This window comes from Pristis pectinata, chromosome 11 (genome assembly GCF_009764475.1).
Source record: "Pristis pectinata isolate sPriPec2 chromosome 11, sPriPec2.1.pri, whole genome shotgun sequence".
NCBI classification, from domain to species: domain Eukaryota; kingdom Metazoa; phylum Chordata; class Chondrichthyes; order Rhinopristiformes; family Pristidae; genus Pristis; species Pristis pectinata.
This window is the reverse complement of record NC_067415.1, coordinates 12,793,946-12,815,581: the sequence shown is the minus strand read 5'-3', so window position 1 is coordinate 12,815,581 and position 21,636 is coordinate 12,793,946. Positions and strand designations below refer to the sequence as shown.

The window sequence follows — 21,636 nt, the reverse complement described above, 5'->3', positions numbered from 1 at the left end:
GAATTTTCCAGTAAAGGAAGCTTACAAGCCAGCACAGTAGTACAGCTAGTAGACCTGTTGCTTCACAGCTCCAGCAACCCAGGTTCAATCCTGACCTCCTGTGCTGTGTGGAGTTTACATATTTTCCCTGTGACAATGTGAGTTTCCTCTTGGTGCTCTGGTTTCCTTCCACATCCCAAAAGGTGTGCCGGTTAATGGGTTAACAGCCACTGTAAATTTACCCTAGTGTACAGGTAAGTAGTAGAATCTGGGTGGGAGTTGATGGGAATATGGATAGAATACCATTTAATTAGTGTAGGGTTACTCTAAACAGCATGCATGATGTTTGGCGCAGACTCAGTGGGCTGAAGGGACCATTTTGCTGCTGTATTGCTCTAACCCAAAGTCTTATCAGCATATTAGTAATTGCTCAGTTGAAAAAACTTTCATACCTTCAGATTTTTTCATGAAAACAGTAGTATCCTTTAGTAGTCAGATAGTTCAGAGTCTCTGTAGTCAACAAGAAATAAAGTCAGTGTTAAAATTATGCATAGTCTCCCAGCAATACTATAATTACATATTCAAATATAGGCAAACCTTACAAGGGCTTAGATTCACTGGTTGCCTGAGACTTGCATTAAATGTCGAAATCCCATCGCACACAACATGGTTCACAACCTGCTGCAATCCAACCCATACACTGAGATGACTGACCAATCCCAAGGGCTGAGATATTCAGAAATTTATTCAAGATGCATTTACCACTTTACAGACTTATGAGGCAAGCTCCTCCCCTTGCTCCTATCCTCCAATAAAATCTCAGCTTGCTTTTTCTAAAACAAAAGCCTGTTTTTAAAAAGAGACTCAAGATAGACGCAGTATTTGTTTAAAGGTGCCACCATGTTGTTATAATTCTCAAAATATCTTTCCCATTCACAATTCTTCTTCCCATTATGGGTTTAAAACCTGAAGTTGTTGATATAGAGCAGCTCAATGGGCTTTCTCTACTCTAGAGTCTCCACTGACGATAACAACTTGACTGGCTGATTTGCAATGATCAATACCAGTGTCAAAATGCTCCTTAAAAGATTACTTCTGTCCCAAGAAATTTGATATCCTCACAAAAATCACCTCAGAACTTTACCATTTTATACAGTAACATATAAAAATAAATTCTGCCAATCCTGACACAATCATTGATGTGCTGTGCATATTACAGCTCCATAGAAGTGGAGAAAAAAAAACTACAACAACTTGCTCCAAATGGCATCCAAAGATGGTATGCAGAACTCAGCAATTTAACTGTCAGATTGTGCTTTATTGTAGATGCCAATTTTTCTTTCAAGTTACCATTCACAGGTTAAGTTGATTACTGTTTTCTGTTGGCTACACCCGGGTAAGGTAACTTGTTCCTATTTACTGTTTTTGATTCTGATTTACCAAATTGAACTCAGATTGGTAAATTTAGTTATGGGTTAATTAGAATTCTATGCCTCATTAATGTGCCTTATTTGCAGGCATGTTCTTTTTTTTTAAAAAAAAAGGAGCCAGCAGATGGACTGCTGAGCCTTTTCTGGTTTTGTACCTTACATTTCTTTTAGGTGTAATGCCTTAGTGGTCATACACACCTATGGATATACACGGGGCAAAAGGCCATCAATTAATACAGATATACAATCTCAATATTCCTTTTTCTCCCCCTTCAAATTTACCTGTAATTTATGAATCTTTGCCAACTGACACTTTCTGCACACTGAAAATATCATTAATTCTCTCTTTGGTAGAAAGTCCATGGGAAGGGAAACATTAGATCTCTAGTCAAGACAGTGTTAGGAATGTGCTACAAAACACAATTAAAGCAAGGTTTTTCTGCTCTACATGGGAGACAGGAATGCTCTGTTTTAGATAATGATGACAGGATCATGCAGTGAAGATAATTGAAGAGTTAGAGCCCACACAGTTAGATTCTCATTAACCAGCTAACCTCCAAGGTCCCATCATCTTGATATGAAAGACTACTGGTTCATATGACGAATCTGAAATATGTAACATCACAGGCATCTCCATTTTACTGAATGCAAGAGAAAAAAAAATAAAGCTCACTTTACTAAATGCGTTTTTTTTATTGAACAATGGCAGGTACTGTGAACATAATCCAAAGACGTGCCAAAAGCTCATTCATAAAAGACACTTCATGTCTTTTATGTAAATACATGCAAAACACCACAAAGCAAATTTTAATGCAAATTTAAAGTGGAGATAAATATATGGAAGTTGTTAATGAATATTAGTTTATTATAGATTGAACATCTGTAACCTATACTAAGAATTTCCTCATAACTCTCAGATGACTGTCCCTTTAAATATGTAGATCCAAGAAACTGCTCACTAGCTTCCACCTAGCTCACCTCATACAGTATTCTTACTTTGAAGCAGAACCTTTGCTTTTATCCAAAAAGGAAGAGTTAGGGAATCCAAATACCAACATGTGCACAACCTGGTCATTGGTGCCAACCATCTAGATTGCAATCAGTGACATGGGATTAAAGTAAACTCCACAATATTTAAATTGCAGCACGAGTACAATCTTTAAAAAAAGACAAATGTTTCTAATTTAAATAAAAGCTAATAAAATCAACTCAGTTATGCAAACTTCATTTCCTCAATTTGGATGGGTGAATGTGCACTGAAGACCAAAACACAGCTGAAGACTGAAAACATGGCAAATAGAAGTAGGCCATTTAGTCCTCTTTCACCATAAAACACAATTATGACTCATCATCCATATTAGCACCGTTCTTCCCATATCCATCAAATCCTTTAGCATTAAAAAACAAAATTGATCCCCTTTTTGAATATGTTAAATGACAAGCCTCCCTTGCCTTCCATGGTAGAGAATTCCACATGTTCACCATCCTCTGAAGAAACTTTTCCCAAGCTCTGTTCCAAATGGCACGCCCTATATCCCAAGGCTGTGATCCCATGTTCTGGGCTCTGGTGCCATCAGGAATGCTGACTTTGTCCAATCCCATTAATGCTTTAAGTGTTCTTTTATAATAGATTGTAGCACTTTTTCCCTACCACAATATTAGACTTCTTGGTTTGTAATTCCCCATTTATCCCTCTTCCTGTATGTAAAACAAAAATTAGAATTACATTTCCCACTCTCCAATCCGTTAAAACTACACCGGAATCTAAACAATTTTGGAAGATGGTCAGCAATCCATCCACGATTTCCAGGGCCACTTCCTTTAGTATTCCAGGATGTAGATCATCAAGTCCTGGGGATTTGTCAGCCTTTAGCCCCATTAAATTCTTTGGGACTCTTTCTTTACTAATACTGATTTTATTTCTTTTTCATTGCTATCTGAGAAAGAAATATTTTATTTGCAGAGTCTTTATAATTAATCTTACACATTTAAAAATTTGGACTTTTCTTTGAAAATTCCTAACTTCATGTATCCTTAGCATTGTACTTAGTAGGCACACCATTAAGTAGTAATCTTAAAAAAAAGTGTAGACTGGAAAAAAAGGTCTGAAAAAAGAAGAAACTGCTAGTTCCCCAAATGATCATTAAAATCAGTTGAAGCTGCTATGCCATGAGTTTAATCTGAAACTGATCCTGTATTTTAATTTAATTCAATAGGTGGCAGTAAAACCTTTTATTATTTTACCATGGGCTGGAATTTGTTACAACAGGGAGTCTAATGGCAATCAGACCAGTCCCTACACTATTCTTTTCAAGAAAAACAACTTTTGGCTGTTAAATTACTGGAAAATCTGAGCCAATAACATGCAGCTTGTATGCAGGATGGTCTTGGTTCCAAATGTCCAGGACAACCAACATGCATCTCATTAACCAATGAGAATTAGGTTTCGAAAATATATGCAGGAAGGACAGAGACAAAACTAGAAAGCAATTGAATTCAATGCCTAACCAAATACAGAAAAGAGAAAGCATGGATTAAAACAGAATGCCAAAAAGATTAAGCCAAAATTACAATCACCCACTCCCCCCACCTAATCATGCATTAAATACAAGCCATATTGAACTGCATATTCAGTTTGTATCAAATGTACAAAAAAAACCCAGCTTCATTATACTCAATGCTAGTCAATGTTCAGATGGGTAGCTAGAGTCCATTTATGTGTTCAGAGTCAGATTTATTATCACAGACTTAGATGATATGAAATTTGTTGTTTTGCAGTAGCAGTACAGTGCAAACAGAATTAACATAAACTACAAAAATAAATAGTGTAAAAAAAAGGAATAACAAGGTAGTGTTGATGGACCATTCAGAAATCTGATGGTGCTGGGGAAGAAGCAGTTTCTGAATTGTTGAGTGTGGGTCTTCAGGCTCATGTACCTCCTCCCTGATGGTAGTAACGAGAAGGCGGCATGTCCCAGAAGGTCCCGGAAGTTAACAGCAAACCAGCATAACACAAAAGTGTTTAAAAAAAAGTTTTGAAAGGTATTCAAATTCATTAGTGCATTCTGCTCTTTGCCCAAAATTGTGGTAGATACAGTTAATTTGATGGAAAATTCTGGCCTACCATTAGATCTGAAGTTACTTTGGGATATTGAAATTAACAGCAAATGTACCTTGTCCTCAAAGACTAAACATGCATTTACAGAAAGGCCATGGCTTCAAAAGAATTACATTCTGTTTCTCCCCTTTACATCACCATAACTAGTCACACTACCTTTATCACCATCACATGATCAATGATATTCAAAAGTACCCAGTAGTAAGATGTGTTACATTTGAACCATCACAATATGTATTAAAACTGAAATTTAAAGTGCAAGGGAGATTATTGTTATTGTAGTGGTTGCTACCGCGGAATAAAACAAGACACTAGTCGGAGGATTGCCAAACAAGAACTGGTTTATTTTCCCGCCTTGTGCGGGCCCTTTAAGGGAGAATGTTCCCACCCAAAACAACCGGCAATGACGCAAGTACTACGTCATCAAGACTTTCCCGCGCGCGGGTTCTCCCTGTCGCTCGGAAAGATGAGGCCTGCCGCCATCTTGGGCCTCGTCGCTCCGACGCTGCGCGACCCGACTGCCGAGCCGGTTCGCCCGACTAAACGGTGAGTCGGCAAAGCCGTTTGGACCGTCGGGGTCACCAATGTAGCGGTTGCTACTGCGGAATAAAACAAGACACTAGTCGGAGGATTGCCAAACAAGAACTGGTTTATTTTCCCGCCTTGTGCGGGCCCTTTAAGGGAGAATGTTCCCGCCCAAAACAACTGGCAATGACGTAAGTACTACATCATCAAGACTTTCCCGCGCGCGGGTTCTCCCCGTCGCTCGGAAAGACGAGGCCCGCCACCATCTTGGGCCTCGTCGCTCCGATGCCGCGCGACCCGACTGCCGAGCCGGTTCGCCCGACTAAACGGTGAGTCGCCACATTATGTACTTTTTTGGAGAATTGTTAAGAAAGTGAAGACTTTAGTTAGCAAACATCAAAATGTACACAAAAAACGGTAATCAATGAGGCAGACATTCTGTCCAAATGTCTAATAACTCCAAACTGTACTGTTTTGTTCCAATTGATAAGGTAGAAGAATTATGTATGATGAAGCTACTTTAGTTAAAAGAATAGTATACATTTCAGAAAGAAATCCAGTCCATATTTTAAAACTGCCACCTGGGAACTAAAATACATGCAATAGGTACATGGACAAAAATTCAGGACATAATAAAAAAATGCTAGAAATCTGAAATAAAAACCAAAAGGCTGGAAACAACATCTGAACTCTAATTCTCTCCCCATAGATACTGTCTGATCTGCTGACCATTTCCAGCATTTTGGCAGGATTGATTCCAAGTATGAACTTGGTATACTGTAAAACAAAGCCTTTAATCATCTGAATTAATAATCCTGCTTCCTGTCTCTCTCAAAGATGGGAAATTTAAGATTTTAATTGGAAATGAACCAAAAGTACAAACACACTAAACAGGGAGATTGATAGGCAGGCATTCAGGAGAGACTAGAAGCTGATACAGGAGGTAATAAAAATAGTTCATAAATTATATCTTGTTTAGTTTGTAAACTATTTAGCAATTGTGTCACTTGGCCACATAATGGGTATGAACCTGTCAGAATCAACCTGTCTTGTATTTTACACAATGTTCTAATCATTTCAACAGAAAATGGAAACTGTTGATTAGTTACTACCATTGACCAATATATTTGAAACAAACTGATCATAGATCACTTGATAACTTAGGGGGTTTATGTGGCTAATTCAATGGTTAAGTAAGGTCTTGTCTCTTCATAATTTCTAGCAGGCACACTTGCATTTAAAAATTTCTATAGACGTATGGTGGAGAGCATTCTGGCTGGTTGCATCACAGCCTGGTATGGAGGCGCTAATGCATAGGACTGCAAGAGGCTGTAGATGGATGTAGACTCAGACAGCTCCATCATGGGCACAACCCTCCCCACCAACAAAGACATCTTCAAGAGGCAGTGCCTCAAGAAGGAAGCATCCATCACCAAGGACCCTCACCATCCAGGACATGCTCTCATCTTGTTACTACCATCGGGGAGGTGGTACAGGAGCCTGAAGACCCACACTCAACAATTCAGAAACAGCTTCTTCCCTTCTGCCATCAGATTTCTGAACGGTCCATGAACACTACTTCAATTTCTTTTTCTTTGCACTATTTATTTTTGTGATTTATAGTAATTTTTTATCTTTGCCCTTTACTGATGCCACAAAACAACAAATCTCACATCATCCAAGTCAGTGATAATAAATCTGGTTCTGAATAGTTAAAATATTGCTATCAGTACTACTCAATCTACTGGACTAATTTGGGCACAGAATGCAGCACTGAATGTCACTTGATTGGCCCATGAAGTTCTCTTGCAACACAGTAAGTATTCCATAGCAAATGCAATTTTGTCCCATAAACAGAAAATATACCAGCAGATAAACTATCTAAAGATAAAATAAATGCGAATGGGCCATATTACCCCTTCAGCCTGCTCTACCATTCAATAAAAATGACTGATACTATCTTGACCCTCAACATTTTCTTGGCTGATCCTCATGACCCAGAATCTATATCAGCCTTGTGTACTAAGTGACTCAACATCCATGGCCTTAAAGTTAGTTTTAAAGTTTCACAATCTTTGAAGTTTTTTCCCTAATCTCAGTCTTAAATACTAATCTCATTAGTCAAAACAATGCCTTAGAATCTTAAAGATACCTCCCCATTCATCTGTAGCCTGGGTTAGTTGATCCAAAGAGTTCCAAGTCAGAATAACAAAGACACAAGAGATTCTGCAGATGCTAGAATCTGGAGTAACTCACAAGATGCTGGAGGAGCTCAGCAGGTCAGGCAGCATCTATAGAGGGAAATAAACAGTTGATGTTTCGGTTTCAGGTTGAGACCCTTCATCAGGACTGGAAAGGAAGAGGGCAGAAGCCAGAATAAGATGGTTGGGGTAAGGGGGGGGGGGGAGCACAGGTTGGCAGGTGATAGGTGAGACTTGGAAGGTAAGTGGGTGGGGGAGGGGGCAGATGAAAGGGAGAGATGCAAGAAGCTGAGAGGAGATAGGTAGAAGTGGCAAAGGGCTGAAGGAGGAAGAATCCGGTAGGAGAGGACAGTAGACCATGGAATAAAGGGAAGGAGATGAGGAACAGATGGACAGAGGCAGGGGAGGGGGAAAAGGGAAGGGATGAGGGGGCCACAGGAATGAGGGAAAACAAAGAGGGGTGGGGTTACCAGGAGTTAGAGAAATCGATGTTGAGGCCATCAGGTTGGAGACTACCAAGGCAGAGTACAAGGTGTTGTTCCTCCAAACTGTGTCGGCCTCAATGTGGCAGCAGAGGAGGCCATGGACAGACATGTCAGTATGGGAGTAGGGTGTAGAATTGAAGTGGTTGGCCACAAGGAGATCCTTGCTTTTGTGGCAGACAGAGCGAAGGTGCTCGAAGCGCTCACCCAATCTGCGTCGGGTCTCACCGATGTAGAGGAGGCCACACAGGATGCAATAAATGGCACCCTTGGATTCACAGGTGAAGCACCGTGTCACCTGGAAGGACTGTCTAGGGCCCTGAATGATGGTGAGGGAGGTGTAGGGACAGGTGTAACATTTTGCACGGTTGTGAGGGTCATCAGCAGGGAGGAACGAGTGGACAGGGGAGTCACGGAGAGAGGGGAGGAGAAGATGTGCCTGGTAGTGGGATCCCATTGGAGGTGGCAGAAGTTTCTGAGAATGATGTGCTGGAAGCAGAGGCTCGTGGGGTGTTAGTTGAGGAAAAGGGGAACCCTGTCCCTGTTAGGTTTGGGGTGGGGGGGGGGGGAAGAGCATACATGAGGAAATGGCGATGTAGGTGAGGGCTGCATTGATGGTGGTGGAAGGGAAACCCCGGTTACTGAAAAAAAAAAGGACATCACAGATGTCCTGGAATGGAAAGCCTCATTATGGGAACAGATGTGGCAGAGGTGGAGAATCTGTCTCCAGAGATGGAGACAGAGAGATCCAGAAAGGTTGAGGGCGGGGGGAGAAAAAAGGAAGTGTTGGAGATGGACCAAGTAAATTTGAGGGGCAGAGTGGAAGTTGGAGGCAAAGTTGATGAAATTGATGTGCTCAGTACGGGTACAGGAAGCAGCACCAATGCAGTCATCAATGTAGCATTGAGGAGTGTTACTGGTGTAGGCTTAAAACATGGACTGTTCCACGTAGCCGACGAAAAGGCAGGCATAGCTGGGGCCCATGCAAGTCTTCGGCTTGATATTCCTTGTATGCAAATAGAGGATGTTTGGCATACAGGCAAATATTAACTGGCCTGGTTATGGGGACAGTGAATTTGCCTTATAGAGAGAGAAGGTAGGCTAGGCCTGTATTCTCCAGGATTTAGAAGGGGAGAGGAGATCTTGTTGAAACAGGGTTCTTACAGGGCTCCATAGGCTGGATGCATGGAGCACATTTCCACTGGCTGGAGAGGTCTAGAACCAGGGGTCACATTCTCAGAATAGGGGATTGTTGATTTAGGACCGAGACGAGGAGAAATTTCTTCTTTCGGATCGTAGTCAAATCTTTAAAATTCTCTATCCCAGAGGACTGTGGAACCTCAGAATTGAGATCATTCAAAACAAGGATCATTAGATTTCTGGACATAAAGGGAATCTAGGTTTATGAGGACAGAGCAGGAAACTAAACACTGAGATAGGAGAGCAGCCATGATCTTGATAAGTGTCAGAGCAGGCACAAAGGGCCAAATGGCCTACTCCTAATCTTATTTCTTATGTGCTTAAATTCTTTCTTGCCACAGGATCTTTCCCAAGCAGTTGCAGATCTCTGTCATGTCTTACAATTTGCTGCTCACTGCAGCAGAGGTCAAATAGGCACTGTATTCAAAAATAATTATTTGATCTATTTCAATTTCAATGATGAACAGGTGGTAAATCAGACACTGGAATTTGCCAGCATTGTTAGCTTCCCACAAGTGCAGAGAACCATTGAGTGTACTCATGCCTCAAAATGGCTTCATCAACAGGAAAAGTTTCCAGTCCCTCAGTGCATACTTGTTGTGGATCAAATTCCTCACACTGAATGCAATGTTTCTGGAAAGTGCGCAAGACTGAGGGAATTCACATTACCAAACATTTATGGCAGCCAGCACTGCCCAGAGGGATTTATCCAGAGGCCAAAGATTGCTCACTGGCTCCACACACCAGTTCAAACTCCTACCATACAATGCATCATTACAAAGAGGCACCAGGGTGCCAGAATCATTGCCAAGAATGCCACAGGTCTTCTAAAAATGAGAATCCATTGTCTACTTCAGTTCAGGGCACTCTGCACTATATGCCAACAAAGTGCAAGACTTCATTGTTGTGTGCTGTATGCTACACAACCTAGCCAACCGAAGACAGTAATCAGCACTGGAGGAAAACCAGCATGTGGACCTGGAGCTTCAGTGACACTAGGCACAATGAAGACCAGAAGGGAGGACAAAAGCACAAGTTGAAGAACAGCCACACCTCACTGCAAAGTGAAAAACAGGGGTGTGGACCAGGGCTAGCTCAGTGGGTCAATTTTCACATAGAAGCCCACTTAACTACATTTTCCAACGTGAACCTAGTGACCTTCTCTACACCACAATTCCAAACAGCAATAATCAGCCAGGCAAGACCAGATTTTGCATAACACTTCCCACATCCTGCTCTGCATGTCCACATAATGGCTTGCTTTAAAAGTCAGTTTCCCCAATGGAAACTGACCTTTAGGAGTAGGAGTTGGCCATCTAGCCTCTCAGGCCTGCTCCATCCATCAGATGCATTTTGCAAATGTTTTTCAGATTTGCAACTCCTAGTTTAAACTCTAATCTCTACACAAACATACAGATCAGCTCCACTCAGCAGGTTTAAATATAGTTTAAAATCTCAAACCTACTGGACTGCTGTTCAACATCTCTGGTGGCTGAACAGCATTGTAGTCTCTACCCTTGAGAGTCCTGCACACAACATATTTATCAGATGTGGCATTCATTGAGTGGAGAGGTGCACCAGGTTCACAAATATCCAGCAATGAGAAATCCCTCATGAGATCCAATTATGGTTAATTTTAAGCCACTGCATCAACTGACCATATCAGAATACCCAACGGGGCACAACTAATAAATTATCACCAGTAGATGCATAGCACTGGACCCAGTTCATCACAAAATGTATCGTTATGCTTTCCTGCCCAAGCAAGTCACTTTTGACCAACACACTCTCACCCGTTCCTATAATCTTCAATCCCATCTGTCCCTCAATTTGCTGAAACAAGATCAACAACTTTAAGCCAACAAGTAAAATTTTCTCAAATCCAAATCACAACTTTAAGATTCCTTCCAAATTTTGTACTTGAAAAGTGTTTCAGAAATTGCACTTGGGGTTTTCCTTGCTATCCAAAGTGGGACTCAACTTAGATTTAAAATGTGACAGAAAAACTGTGCTTAACTATTTGAAAAATCCCTTCTCATTTCAGAATCATCAAATAATCTACTTCAATGCAGCATCACACAATTCAAGTGATCTGATAATTCACAGTTTTGACAAAAGCAAAATACCACAGAAACTAGAAATCTAAAACAGAAGGTGTTGGAAAAAGTTCAACAGATCAGACGGTCTCCTTAGAACCCAAACCTCAATCTTTTATTTCACATTGTACTGGATTTAACTTTGCTGTGCTATTTAGATTGGTCAAACTGAGTAATATGAAATGACTGTTCATAGCATTAATTTCAAAATAGCTCTAAAAGACCATGATCACTTAAGTGGAAGAAAGTCAGCAACAGAAGAAAACTAGATACAAAAAGGGTAGACTATTTGAAAATAGTAATCCATGGGGACACAAGATTAATAATGAGGTGTACAGTGGTGCAGAAGTTAGTACAGCTGCCACACAGTTCCATTGATCTGGATTCAATCCTGACCTCTGGTGCTGTCTGCACAGAATTTACACATTCTCCCTAGGACTGCACTGGTTTCCTCCCACATCCCAAAGACAATCTAATAGGTTAATTGGCTACTGTATACATTGCCCTAATGTAGGTAGGAGAACTAGGGAGGAGTTGGTGAGCATGAGAGAGAAAAAAAATAGGTTGCAGGGAGATAAATAGGTAAATGTTCCGAGAATTAGTGTAAACTTTATGGGTCAAATGGCCACTGTGTTGTAAAGAAATAGTAGAATCTTTCATTACGATCCAAATAAGACGTTCAGATCAAACATCCATAAGTTAAATAGGCAGTCTCTTACCCATCATTCCAGTTTTCATTGGCTGCTTCCTCGGCCACCAGATTTTCATACTCATTTACAGCATACCGCTCCCAGTCAGTCATTTCTGGTCCATCATTCTCCACATCCTGCTGCACAAGAAAGATTGTAATTGCAGAAGCTTCACAGATGTCATTTTTAATGTAGCTGTGCATGAAGCTTAGAGACACTGCACAATTCTCCCAGCTTTTGTAGACCATTTAATTATTTGTACACCTCTTTTGCACAGATCATTAATTTCAGCTTTTGCAGAATTATTCAATTTGATGGACACACTTGCTCGAGTGCCTTGAGATACAATCTGGCAAGGCCTGATCCAGCCAAAAGTTTATTTGGGCTTTTGGAAATTTGGTTTAGCTCTTTTCTGAAATCTTATAAAATGACCACTCTTGACTTTGATTGAGAAACCAAAGTATTTGCATCAATCCTGTGGCAGCCAGTTCAGAACTGAGGCTTTGCACGATCAGTCTTTCTGGAGATAATCAACCAGTGGTAAAGCCTCCTTGGTACCTAATAGGTGTCCAGAGCAATATAATGTCTGATGGTCTCCATTAATTTTTTTATGTTGCAATAACACTACAACTACAATCTGAAACTGATGCAACAGCCCAGGTTGGGTAGAATCAAAGATGAGGCAAAACATTTCCTGTTTTATTCCTGCACCTTTCCTTTTGAGGTGAATACCAAGATAGAGCCACTACAGGCTGGAGATCCTGTGATAGTCCCTGCTTAGAGACAGCAACACAAGTTTAGATCATTTATTTTGCTTAATTCAGATTAAGTGGAGGCTCTCTTCATGGCAGGTTTTAAGAACCGAGGAATGTAGTGCAGAGGAAAAGATTTAGTATTAAAATAGTTACCCTCTGGATAGAAAAAGGATCCTTCTGCTCATGCTCCAAATACTTGTCGATGTTAAAAAGGGTGTCAAAAAATATATTTGCCATCTTGCATTTCTTCAGATCGTGGAGAGTGATTTTTCCTGTGTAAAACAAAAGTTGGCAAGTTAGTTTCCATAGCAAATGTATACTATTCATGCAGTTTTTAAAAGTAAACATATAGTCTCTAGATAGGTTGGGGTTTCTACAGCAAGTGCCAATTTAAGTCTCAAATTGCTCCCAATGTGTACCAAGTTACATGTTCAAACAAGTCTTGTCTGATCATCTGGTGCTGCTAAGTTAGTTTTTATTCTGCTGCCAAAACAAACTGTACTAAACTATATTATTGTGATGAAAACCTATTCAAACATCACTGAAGTCTAAAATACTCACTCATTTATGGTTTTGGAAGGAGTTGTAGGGTAGCAGTTAAGAGCAGGAATACATCTTCCCCCTCCCTTTCTCCCAATAGTCTAGTTTCTAGTAATAGTATCACTTTTAAGGCCTGGCTGAGATTTCCTGAAAGTGTGCCAGAATGGAAGACATTTTACTTTTCATATTGTAAATATTAAAAAATTTTAAAATTTTATTTACAGCGTGGTAACAGGCCCTTCCAGCCCAACGAGTCCGCGCCGCCCATTTTAAACCCAAATTAACCTACCCGTACGTCTTTTGCAATGTGGGAGGAAACTGGAGCACCCGGAGGAAACCCACGCAGACATGGGAGAATGTACAAACTCCTTACAGACAGCGACGGGAATTGAACCCCAATCGCTGGCGCTGTAATAGCGTCGCGCCGACTGCTATGCTACCATGCCGCCCCATATAATTATTGAACACCCTGAGCTGGAAGTACTCAGGGCTGACATGACTAGGATCTCCTGCTGCACAGCCATCCCACCCTCAATGAACATAGACACACAGTCTTTTTCTTCCATCAAGCAGAATATCAAATATAATTCAGCAATATACAATTAAAATATTTTACATAATCAGCAACATTATTCATTTAATATCAAACTGAAGGAATAGATTTACATTAGAAATGCAAACCTGACTAGAAGAGTTGAACTTCTATCAAATGATTACCTTCACATTCTGGCTTAACAAGATCAAGCAATTGACAAAGGCAGTCCTCAAAAGGCAATGGTTCAATGGACATGCATTCAAGCTTCTTGCACTGCTCCTCATAGAAATAGTTCAGCTCATACATAGAAAGCACTCCATCTCCATCAAGGTCCAAACAGCGGAACCAGTACTCAATACTGTCAGAGGAGAAAACAATAGATATTGCTAAGAAATTGTATTTAGTTTAACTCTTTAGCAATGTCAAAAACAACCGAGTGTCAGTGGACCTTTTCTCTGCAGAGTTTTTCCAATGTTCCAAAGATAGAAAGAAATTTAATAGAAACAGTTGCTGAAAGACTTTAACTTGAATATGAACCCTGAGGTTATTTAAAACATTGGTCTAGATCCAGTTCCAGGACCACAGTTTTCCATGCATCTCTTTCCCTCTATCAACTCTTTTCTGAGTAGGTAGGTTCTTTCTTAGAGGAGAGCCTTTTTGTTAAAGCTACACATTTTCTCAAGGGCTGCTGATCAGTGATATTGGATGAAAGACTTAAAAACTGTGTGCATGGCATGCTCCTCAAGTTAAATATTCTGTGTCATCTTGCAAAGTCTCAACTGACCCAGTTCTGATGCCCTGGAGAAAGTGGCCAACGGATGCATCAGGTGTGTAGGGGTGTTGAGTACAAGAGTAAGGAAGTCTTGTGCAGCTATATAAAATAAAAAAAAACTTTAGTCAGACCGCACCTACAGTTTTGTGTGCAGTTCTGGTTGCCCCATTATAGGAAGGATGTTGAAAGGGTGCTGCCTGGATTAGAGAGAGTGTATGAGCTACAAGGCTGAACAAACTTGGGTTGTTCTCCCTAATGTGGAGGCCGAGGGGAGACCTGATTGAGGCTTTTAAAATTATGAGAGGCATAGATAGGGTGGACATTCAGAATCTTTTCCCCAGGGTAGAAATGTCAAACACCAGAGGATATGCTTTTAAGGTTTTGGGGGGGCTGGGGGTGGAAAAGAGGGAAAGAGATCTTAAAAGGCAACATGAGGGGCAAGTTTTTCATATGTATGTGTGTGCATATATATTACGCAGAGAGTGGTAGGTGCCTGGGATAGGTTGCCGGGGTAGTACTGGAAGCAGGCAGTTTGGTGACATTTAAGAGGCTTTTAGATGAACACATGAATATGATGGAGGGATATGGATGATACACAGGAGGATGACGACGAATACGACGACATTTAGTATAAATTGGCATCAAGATCGGCTCAACATCATGGGCCGAATGGCCTATCCAGTGCTGTACTGTTTTATATAAAAAAAATGGTGCCTCACCTTAAGCTCTAAACACAAGATCAACATCATCCCAATGAGTGATTAAAATGGAACTGTATTACTCCATTCAAAAATATTTAAAATTAGGTACTTTAGTGGTTTGACAGTCCAAATACTACGTCTAAATTAAGTAATGCATTCAACTACTGAAATTTAAAAAACATATTTTATTCACCTGGATGTACAAAATTCTGTAACACAAACGGTAATCATTTTGCTTTCTTTATTATTAAGAAGATTATTTACCTGGTTGATGTCTTTTTATCTTCTTCTGAAATCAAAAACCACACAAAGTCTGCGTAACCAATTTTTCTTTCTTTTGTAGCATTTCTGTGCCTGTAAATTAAGCAACAATTTTAAAGTTAGATCTGAACTTGCTACATTTATAAAACTTTGTGAATAAATTTCCATTGATGCTGAGAATGAGCAGCATTACTAATTTCTTGCAAAAACCTATTACACAAGTCCATAGTTTATTGCAACAAGGCAAGTGTGACTAGTCAGACTTGCTTCTTGCCATTGCACTTTGGGGAAAACACAAAAGTCATGACAGTTGCTGAAAGGTGTGAACTGATCTCGAAGGGGAAAATCAGGGCATCTGAAGGCAAGTGAAAAGGTCAAGCAAGTGTCCTATAATCAGATTGAAAGATCGTGAAATTGACTGAGCAAGGACTAAAGGGCACAAGTTAAAATGGATAACTTCAAATGTCAAAAAGGAGGTACAGAAAAAGACAGATGCAGAGGAAGATGGATGAAGGGAAAGAAACATTTACACAAAATCAACAATTAAAACCTGAAGAAATAAAACATAATAATTTTTGGTGCAACAGCTCCAACTGCACTCATTCAGGCAAGGAGAGAGCATACCAATCCCAACTCAAACTCGTGCTTTGCAGATGGAAAGATTTTGGGCATCAGATGGTGATCACTCATACCAGGATAGTCAGCTTCTGACCTGCTCTTATAGCCATATTTGTGAGACTCAGCCAATTATTTATGCTCAATGGCAACCCCAACTCTTGACTTGGGGAAAAAAAAAAGCAAGACTGATTAATCTCAGTGGTAGGTGGGCACCAGTGGTGTGAGTATTAACCATCTTTTTCAGTATGGCTGAGGTTTTGCTGCATGTAGGTGCTGAGGATTTGCAAATGTAATCCAAAATTGCACAATGATCCTAAATTCTTATATGATGGAGGGAAGGTCATTGATAAAGCAGCTGAAGATGGCTGGGTCCAGGATGCTGTCCTGGGTAACGGTTAGTATTGATGTGAGTGGAGATTATTGACCATTAACAAGCACCTTCCTTAGCCTGGCAACAAACCTAGCACATTGTAAAAATTTCCCCTCTATTCCACTAAATTGACACTTATGGTCAAATGCTGCTTTGATGTCATGAGATCACCCTCAGCTCTAGATTTCAGCTCTTTTGTCCATATTTGGACAAAGTCGCTCATGAGGTCCACAGCCAAGTGCTCCTGATAGAAACCAACCTACACATTGATGAGCAGGTTACTGGTGAATGTGATGCTTTATAGGTCTACTGATGATCTTCAAATCACTATCAGTCTGCTCTAAATCATCAGAAAAAAGTGATAATTGGGCAGATTAAATTGGGTCTTATTTATGTGGTCAGAACACACTTGGAAAAACTGTCCACATTGCACACAGATGCGAGTTACAACAGGTGATGGAGATGGGACCACAGGTTTTCAGTTTGTGTGAAAATTGAAGAAGTTTTTACTTTGCTGTTGTGTAGGTTTTTAAATTAAAAAAAAATGAAGCTCCTCAATTCAAAACAAAATGTAGAGGTAAAAGTGGAAACTTATAAAGGAAATCTGATCATTAAAGTTGTTCTATGGCTAACCAGAATAAAGTAACATTCAGCATATTTTACTTTTATTTACCTCGTAACTGCTCCAGAGAAAATTCTTTCTATCATTCTACTCGATATAGCTAAAAGAAAGAAAAAGGATCATTCAAACTACAATTTCAGCACTTCCTGTAAAATTGAGAAACTTCATAATTTAAATGTAGACTGTTCCAAATCAACACATGCTATAACTAGGATCTGCACTAACAATGTTTGCAATGTTAAAACTTCAAATTCCAACTCATTCATCTTCAAGATGAATCTAATTAGCACTACATTCAAAGTATATTTGATATTAATGTATTGGTTTTATCATGCTAAAGTCATTGCATGCTTCAATGGAATTTTTAAAACTAAAGGCAGAAATATGATTTGGAAAAAGTTGCTCAAAGTAATCACAGCTGTTAAACTTGGTCAAATCTGGTTCTAATCATATAAAAAGTACGGTGACATATTTGTGTTCATGGATACAATGGCCTCTCGCTTTTCTAGAGGTCACAGAAAGTAATCAAGATCCATTATCCCAAAGGAATAATGTCCATAAATGAGAAACCCGTGTCGATCTTGACATCACTGCTAGTGAATTCTACAAAGGTTCAGGGTTTTCCATTAGTGCATTTGACAGCCTGTTAATTTACACCCCCCTCACATCACTCTCTCACCAACCAACCCCCATTCATTTTTCAGGATCATGAAAATCATAGGCTGGTGAGAAAATCCCAGCCTTGATGTCAGAGTTTTATCACAATTTGCTAAACAAGGTTCTGAATATTAACTGAAGACAAAATAAAATGGCAGTTTAAAATTATGGGGATGAATTCCATGGGATTCTCTTGTTCATCCATCCCACGCCCTCCTCCATATCCACCACATTCTCAGATAAATTTGTGCCCAGAGTGATTTAAACAACAAAAACTAATGTATAATCATTTGAAATAAAATCAAGTGTTATGGAAAGAGAGAGATTTGAATTCTGTTAACTTTACAACCTGGATAAGCTGTTAGATGTGTCGAAGCAAAGCTTAATACAAAAGTTAGAGCTTGAATTTAGCTTAGGCTGCTTGACTCTCAATTGTTCAAATGCAGATGGTCAACATTCACAACATATTAATGACAGTTATCCACCTTGCCTCAAAAGTGACCAATGCAATATTCTTTCAAAAAAAATCTTCATGTGCTCGTGACTAAAATGAACAAGATTGCAGATGAATGATTTTGCACAGATAGACAACTAAAGAAAGAAGGTTTCCTGTGGAAGTCTCACTGTGATAAATGGAATTAATATAATTTCCCCTGCTCTTATATTTGGATTTAATTATTTTTTTTCTCCAAAATAAAAATGATTATTGATGGGCTGAGATTTAATTACACCGTGACAAAAGGAGCAAGATGAAAAATGGGAAGTACAATGCAGATTTTTGTTTTGTGGATTGGTTTATGTTCCAGAAAATAAAAGAGGCCGATTTGAAATAGTTTATCCAGATAGCTGTTCACCATTTATTCATGCATGGTCTGTCATTTGAAGCATCTAGCAGCTGACTATTAATGACCTGCTACTTCATGTTGGATGTCATACCATCATCATTGTGTCTTGCCAGGTCCTTCTGATCAATGTAGAGGTCATGGTCAGTGTCAAGTTCCCAGAACTTACAATAGATCACATAAAAGTGCTCATATGAGAAAAATTCTGTGAGCTGATTAATGTCATCTTCCTCTTCCAATAAGGCTAGATTCTGCGAATTAAAAACATACCCTCACTTTAGAATTCATACAAATTATTCAAAAAGTAATTATCCCAACTCCTAATACATGCAAATTGGCAATCTTCTGCCACAGAAAATTGAATCTTAACCATTTTTAAGAAAACTCACACTGTTTCTACTTTGTGCGATGATATGCAGATTTGACAAGTTTGCAAATTTGTAAGTTTTTAATCTTTGAATCAGCATCGTGTGATGTACAATTAGAGATTAATTGTGTCCAATGTTTTTAAAAAAGCTTGATTGACCAATTTATTCAATCACACTGGCAATAAAAATAATTAAAACATATATCCATTCTTGGGTATTAGAATTTACTGGAGTGACAATGCAGGGAGGTTCCAGGCATACTGTTGCACTTAAGTCATGGTATGCTTATTACGTACTATACTTCAGAGCAAATTCTAAAAGACAGTACGAACTGTTTCCCATGTGGGACGAATCATACAAGTGCTACCTCATGGAAGTTTTTGTTAAAAATAAGCAGATGAAAATGTTGGAGAAGATTAATGGAGTTAGATATTTGAATCCAAGTGCCTTGCGATCACTCAAGAATTGAAATTTCAAGTACTTTACTTGCACAAGTAGAAAAGATCAAATGAGTGAGGGGCAGGAACACAGACTGCAGGAGGCAATACCTGCAGAAGGTTGCTTTTCCTAATTTCTGTACATGTTATACGTCCCGTCCATGATCTGTTTACTGTGTAAAATATTCTCTGTATGACCTGTGCAAGAAAACAAAAGATTAAATCATTAGCATTTGACAGCAATTTAAGGTGGAAACAGTATATTGTGCATAATGGCTGTAAAGGCCTAATGCAGACAAACACCTATTGTACAACAGATATATAGACAACTCAAGTTCTCCACAGATGATACAGAAATAACAGATGAAACTGAGAAATACCCACTAAGTCTTGGCAAATTTTACACTTAAAAATGTCTGAACAATGCAGGGCAAGAATCAGAAGCAATAAGGTTGTCAGAATAGATGACCAAAAGAACAGAATTTAAGCTAAAGGAAATTGCAACCAAGCTCAACATTCTAGTCAACTACATTGGATCCAAGTGACCCAAGGCATCCTATCTGGATGCATCTCGGCTTGGTACGGCAACTGCTCTGTCTGGGACCACAAGAAACTGCAGAGAGTTGTGGACACAGCCCAGCATGTCACAGAAACCAGCCTCCCCTCCTTAGACTCTTGCCTTTACCTCTCGCTGCCTTGGCGAAGCAGCCAACATAATCAAAGACCCCACCCACCTGGGACATTCTCTCTTCTCTCCTCTGCCATCAGGTAGAAGATACAGGAGACTTGATGGCATGTACCACCAGGCTTAAGGACAGCTTCTACCCCACTGTGATAAGACTATTGAACGGTTCCCTTATACAATAAGATGGACTATGACCTCACGATCTACGTTGTTGTGACCTTGCACCTTATTGCACTGCACTTTTTCTATAGCTGTGACACTTTACTCTGTACTGTTATTGTTTTTACCTGTAATACCTCAATGCAGTCTGTACTAACTCAATGTAACTGCACTGTGTAATGAATTGACCTGTACGATTGATATGCAAGACAAGTTTTTCACTGTACCTCGGTACAAGTGACAATAATAAACCAATACCATAATCATAGTGACCATCAGTCAAGGGCATGGAAAAGATTAATCTGGAATCATTTCAAATTAGTGGGAGTAGTACATGTTCAAACTAATGAAAGCTCATGCAAGGTCAGAACAAGTTCTTTACATAAATAGTTTTTATGGAATTTGTGCAAATGAAAATGCTAAAATAATTGATTGAATTATTAGATTCAGAAATGCAAGATAGGCAAGATCTTCCTGCAGGGCAAATGACCTTCTTTATCTTGTCTTTATGAACAATGATAAATGAAAAGGTTGATTATTAAAATGCTAATTTAAGAATCCAGTTAGCTACAATATAAATAGCAAGGAGTTGTGTGCTACTGAACAGGTGGTGTACGCTTTCAGGGCCTCCATCAGGGGTCTTGTGGAATTGGAAGGTCAGTGTGCAAGACTATCCGAGGGTCACCAGGCCAAATTGAGGGCCTAGGAGATATTAGAGCTCCATGAGTGGAGGTCAGGGTGGAGACTGGAGGGCAAGAGTGATCCAAGATTGGAATACCCCTCACCAACCACCAGCCACCCCACCCAAGCCAAAGAACAGGATTTAACTTGGAGCACATCCCATTTTGTGCTTGCGATAGACAATTTGGTTTTCACACAGAGGATGCCATCACAATGCTACAAACACGCTGAATGGAACAGACACAGAACAGATCTGGCAGTTCAAACGTTGACATCCATGAGCTACTGCGCACCAACAGCAGTAGCAGAAATGTAGGCCAGAATCTTTACCCTCATGGCCTGGTGAATCCATTGCTCTGCAATTACCACCAAGTCAGGGAATCAACCCTGGTTCAATGAGTGGAGAAGGCAAGGCCAGCAGTAACAACTAGCATACCTAAAAACAATATGGTGCCTGGTTTAGTGAAACTGCAATACAGAACTACGTGTGCTAAGTAGCAAAAAGGGAAAAGCATGCACTGGACAGAGTTATTCAATCTCAACCTATGGATCAGGTCAGATCCCCAGAGTCCTACCTTACCTAGCCATGAATGGTAGAGAACAATTAAATAGTGAACATGAGGTGGTAGTTGCAGGAATATCCCCATCCTTAACAATGACAGGGCTGAGCATGTGACTGCTAAAGATCGAAGCATTCACAACCATGTTCAGCTAAATGCATCAAACAGAAGGTCCATCTCTGCTTCCTCCTGAGATCCTCAGTCTCTGGCCAATTTGATTCACTCCATGTGATATTGAGAAACAGGTGACAGCACTGGATAAAATAAGGCTATAACGTCCCAATTATACGCTTCTGTTCATAGAGTTCACTCTTAATTTTCAGCAGAGATGAAAGCTGTAATCAACAGTACTA

At 39.8% G+C, this 21,636-nt stretch overlaps 1 protein-coding gene across 1 annotated transcript in view; it reads right to left on the bottom strand.

Annotated features, from left to right (window-relative positions):
* Positions 1-464: 464 nt before the first annotated feature.
* The window catches only part of ppp2r3b (protein phosphatase 2, regulatory subunit B'', beta), a 50,758-nt gene continuing 29,586 nt past the window's right edge, over positions 465-21,636 (bottom strand). Inside the window, exons 6-15 of the mRNA XM_052026513.1 lie at positions 19,310-19,396; positions 18,488-18,644; positions 16,946-16,994; positions 15,288-15,377; positions 13,733-13,908; positions 12,629-12,747; positions 11,751-11,860; positions 4,958-5,126; positions 2,406-2,497; positions 465-489 (exon numbers count right to left, since the gene is read on the bottom strand). Of these exons, the coding sequence (XP_051882473.1) occupies positions 465-489; positions 2,406-2,497; positions 4,958-5,126; positions 11,751-11,860; positions 12,629-12,747; positions 13,733-13,908; positions 15,288-15,377; positions 16,946-16,994; positions 18,488-18,644; positions 19,310-19,396 (1,074 nt within the window). The remainder of the gene's footprint in view (positions 490-2,405; positions 2,498-4,957; positions 5,127-11,750; positions 11,861-12,628; positions 12,748-13,732; positions 13,909-15,287; positions 15,378-16,945; positions 16,995-18,487; positions 18,645-19,309; positions 19,397-21,636) is intronic.